Raw genomic sequence first — 4645 nt, 5'->3', positions numbered from 1 at the left:
ATGGGACCGGCTGTCATCTTCAGTCCCCAGCCTCTCCTCAACGCGAGGCTGCCTTGCTTGTTTACTGTACAAAGCCATTTTTCAGGAATATTTTGCCTTGGATTTCTATTAGTTTTATCTTTCCCAAAACCCAGGCTGTAGAAATTATGGACATTATTATGATGGACGATGATAAAGTCCCTAGAGGGAAACAGGCAGGACCCAGTACGTGTCTACATCATGAGCTAATCTTCATTTGCAGGAGAAGTGATCTGACAGCTTCATTATCTTCTACTTAAAAAGCTCACTCTTGCTCGCTCACTCTCTCACACACACTTGCATCTCTCATTTCTTCCCCCAGGAATTTACCAACAGGATTTGTTTGTACCGTTACCCAAGGTGTGGAGGTGAAGCCAGCACACCGCACCACCTGTTTTAGGATGCGCCGGTGCACTGAGACATTTGCAATGTCTTGTTTCATCAAGTGACATAGCCTGTGTAGAAATATAGCTGCTACGAGGGTCCCTCAGGGGCTAATTCTTTCATACTCCTGCATCCCCAGGCTACGGTGACAGAAGCAAAAGACTGGAAGTCCTACCATGCCACCATTGGCAGCTCTTGTTAGGACCTCATGTTATCAGCTCCCAGGGATGAGGCAGCAGCAAAGAAAACCCTGACCGACAAGTCATTGGCCGTAGCAACAGACTATTTTGTGACTACTAATTTAGTATCATGTCTGTCTCACAAGCAGGACCCAAAAGAGAACACTATTGATAAATAAATAATTTTGGTCAATTAAAATGATGTTTTTTTTCTCCAATACTTTCCTCAAAACAGAAATTTGAAAACAATGAGGGGGTTGAATGAAATAATTTGTTTGACTCAGATTGTTTCAATCTTGAAATAAAATTCCAAAATCAAAGATCAAAACACTTCACTTAGGAGGTATAAATCCCCCTCTTTCCTCTTTCTCCATCTATGAGGACTAACCATCAAATGTGGCATGAATTCACAAGCAGTTTCGGTCAATCTAAAATGCATTTTAGCAAACTTACTGTGAGCCTCCAAAAAATATAATCAAGCCCAGATTCTGTAGTGACCTGACCCAGAATACTCTTTCTGAGAAGCCTATCCTCAAACTTCTCAACTCTCCACAGCTACCTTCACTCACTTAAGAGACTGATTCTGCAAACTTCCTACACATCAAATTTATATTGAAACTGGCTAGAGTTTCCTACAGTTTCTGCCAGAATAGGACGAAGTATTATCAAAAGAACCTCTCTTAAGGCTCATTTATTCTCAAGACACTGAAGCAGGAGGGTAGTCTTCTATTTTCAACAAGGGCTGGGGTCAAGGAGGGCGTTTCACACCATTTACTCATGGCAGATGCCAATCACCATTTCCTGAAAGGGTCACAATAAAACAGATTAATGTCAGGACTAAATATTTGACAGCAAGTACTATGACAATTTAATAAAAGTCTTACACACAAATACAGTACAGCTAATGCTTAAGTACCCAGTAAATTAAAGGGATTGCAATTAAGGTGCTTTAAGGTGCCACATTGTTTCATTGATTAGAATAAAAGCTTTTCCCACACGGCACTATCATTTATAACTCTGCGATACAATCTTTTCCTACCCAGCTGGCTCTGATGTCATAGGAGAGGGGCATTGGGGTGAACGCAACTTTTGGGAGACTAAGTTTTTTAAGCATTATTAAGCGAAAATTGCATCCTTTATAGCTTCAGTGCAAAAATTGTATCCTTTATAGCTTCAGTACTCCATTCTGAAAGCATCTGATAAGTGCAGGGATTCATGTTTTCAAAAGTTTGGGTAGATTTTGAAAATGAAAAATGTTTCCAATAGCTGGCTCCATTCTGCTCCTGAAATAACCAGCCGCCTCTTTACGGTCCTGTGGCCCAATACGGGGCTTCTGCAGGACAAAGAAAACCTTCCAATGACTAAATGCCACGACAATTACATATCTCCACCAAGAAGATGAAACTGGCTTCCACCTTGATAGAAATTCCTCACTGCAAAAACCGAAATGATGTACTCTAGTTATTTATTCCCAAGCCATCCCTCAGAGGATCGCATCCCTCTGCTCACAAACCAGTGAGTACTCCTGAGCAGGCCACAAGTTAGTTACAGATTATCTCAGACAGCAAAGCACAAGTCTTTTTTTTTTTTCTTGTCTTTTTTTTTTTTTAAATCTTGCTACTCTGGGATGAGATCACCCCACTGTGAGTCATTAATCCACAGAGACAGCTTGTAACATACAATAAAAAGCAGAGCCTTGCTCTCAAATCCCTACTGTACTGGCCAAGAGGCATCACGCGCTTTCAGGCCTCTCAGTGCCGTACTACACATACTCCTCTAACCATCTCAAGCATGTATCTGCAGTGCCCTTTAATATTTTCATGAAAGACCCTCAACATGGTCACTAGATGGGTTTCATGATCCAAATCTAGACTAGAGTTGGACTTGAGCATTAAAACTCTCTTCTGGAGCCACCCCCAGCCACTCATCTGGGTTTTGACAAATTTAATTACCTAGACGCTCGTCACTGCAGTGCTCTGCCACAAAGTGCAAGTCCTCGCTGTGATTTTATTTAAGCAGATTCAGAACTATGGTATATTAAAAGAAGTATCACATCCATTTCTGCATAGTGGTAGGTCATGGTGCTGGACTTCCACCTGTAAATCCTGAGTAGAATTGGACAGCAGCGACTTTTCCTCCAGTCTCGCCTGCTGGAGCAGAGGAGTCAGAGGCAAGATTGGCTGGAACAAATTAGGCAGGTTCAGGCACTAAAGATGGCACAACACAGATTAATCAATAGACACACACTGGGAGAACGTCTCCGGTCTCCTTTATTTTCATTTACAGAAAAGTATGAATATAAATCAGCAGAATATAAAAAAATATTTCAAATATTTTCCAGTCAAAAATACAAGGCTATAGCTAGCCCTCCTGATACAGCTGGGATGACTTCCTATTTAGAGCCCCAGGACTGCACTGCCTTTTTGGGCAACTTGGAGATGCTCCTTGAAACCTGAAGTCCAAGGGCCCATTTATCCCTGGTACCTTCTATTCTCACAGATTTGAACAGGCTCATTTCTACATTTTACCATTATCTCAGCAGCACAAGATCCACCCTCTGTAAGACTGAGGATCAATATGAAATGATGAGACCAGGGAGGTTTGAAAACAAAAGGAAAAGATATATAAGCACAAGCAGGAAGCATCCACATAGAAGTGCCATTGCCATGAAAAGAAGGCACTTGAGTTAATTTATTTTGTATTATTGATTCTTCATTGAGATTTTGGAAAAATAATAATTAAACCTGGGTTCATATGGCCTTTTTTGTCTGATTTCTTATTTGGTGAATTCTCATTCCTCTCAAGAAAGGGGGAATTTGCAAGAAGCCATCAGGGTCAGACAGGCCTCCCTCAGGCAGAAGAGACAGCAGGAATGGATGTGCAGAAAGAAATTGGCACTTCACAGTCAGCCTGATTTCTTTGGAAATCGAGGAGTACACACGGACAGAGAGGATTGAGGATGCCCCAGTGCAGACAGCAACCTCTTGAAATTAAGTGGCATAGCCTCTGGAGAAGTCATTGTTTTGGTTGTGGTTACTACTGCTGCCGCACATTTGTGCCAGACAAGCTATCACAGCGCTCGCTTGCTGGGACTGTCAGGAGAAGTCAGATGAACAAGAAGCTGTGAACAGAAGGGCAGGAGCAAGTGTCCAGCTGGCGAATTCTCTTCCAGGTTCCCTTGCATCGAGGGTTCCCTACTGCCTGCCAGTGCAACAGTTGATTCCTGAAACACAGTCATAACAGGGAGAAAGTTAATGTGCTGCACCTCCGCTGCAGGGAAGTCACTTGTACAGTGAGGGCGTAAATCACCCAGTAAATGCCATTTAGTTTGCTAATATCGATTTTCACTCCATGGACCCAATTCTGCCTTTCTAATGCTGTAAAGAAGAAGCAACCACAGTGACCCCCATAGGATTATAATACTGTGAAGTAAAGCCACATTCAGCCAGGAACACTGGACTGGAAGAACCCAGAGCAGCACATACTGTAGATGTTAAGTCCAAAAGGATTCACAGAAACATTCCCTCGGGGTGCCCAGCATTGCATGCAACAACTCACAAAGCACACCCACATCCCCATAACTCCTGTACTGAAACACCTGACAGGTTGCAAAGTGGGCAAAACACCTCTTTCCCCATTTTTCTTTATAACACCATGCTCCCTCTCAGCAGGCAGAGCTCTATTGCCACCCATAGCCATCAAGATGCTGAATAAGTACCAAGCACGCAATACACAGCACATGTCTGTGTGAGCAGGTGCAGGGACACGGGCATCTCTGGATAACCACGTTAGTGGAACACTTGCCTAAGCTTTTCCACCTTGCTAAGAGCTACACGCTAACACGGCTTCTGGATGGCAGCTGGCTGGAGGTACCAGGCCCACAAGTGTTGGAACAAGGTTGCTTACAGGCCTCTTAAGTAGAGGACAAAAAACCAACAACCCCTTTTCTCCCAGGCAGTCCATCAATACATTGACCAGAACCAGAGAAATATCCTATTAAAACAACCAAGCAAACCCACAGGCCATTCTTAGTCAGTGGCGGCTGGTCAAACAAACCCCGGTTT

The 4645-nt window shown here is 43.1% G+C and overlaps 1 protein-coding gene across 2 annotated transcripts in view; it reads right to left on the bottom strand.

Moving 5' to 3' along the window:
* The window catches only part of LOC103901716 (somatomedin-B and thrombospondin type-1 domain-containing protein-like), a 46004-nt gene that overhangs the window by 3473 nt on the left and 37886 nt on the right, over positions 1-4645 (bottom strand). Inside the window, exon 6 of one of the 2 annotated variants that reach the window (XM_009282641.2) lies at positions 2866-3804. The exons of the other annotated variant lie outside the window; for it this stretch is intronic. Coding sequence (XP_009280916.1) covers positions 3687-3804 — 118 coding nt within the window. The 3' untranslated portion in view covers positions 2866-3686. Of the gene's footprint in view, positions 1-2865; positions 3805-4645 lie in introns of those variants that run through there. 2 annotated transcript variants of the gene reach the window in all.

This window comes from Aptenodytes forsteri, unplaced genomic scaffold (assembly GCF_000699145.1).
Source record: "Aptenodytes forsteri isolate BGI_AS27 unplaced genomic scaffold, ASM69914v1 Scaffold374, whole genome shotgun sequence".
In the NCBI taxonomy this organism is placed as follows: Eukaryota; Metazoa; Chordata; class Aves; order Sphenisciformes; family Spheniscidae; genus Aptenodytes; species Aptenodytes forsteri.
Note: the sequence above shows the minus strand (reverse complement) of the source record. Positions and strands in the feature narration are given on the sequence as shown.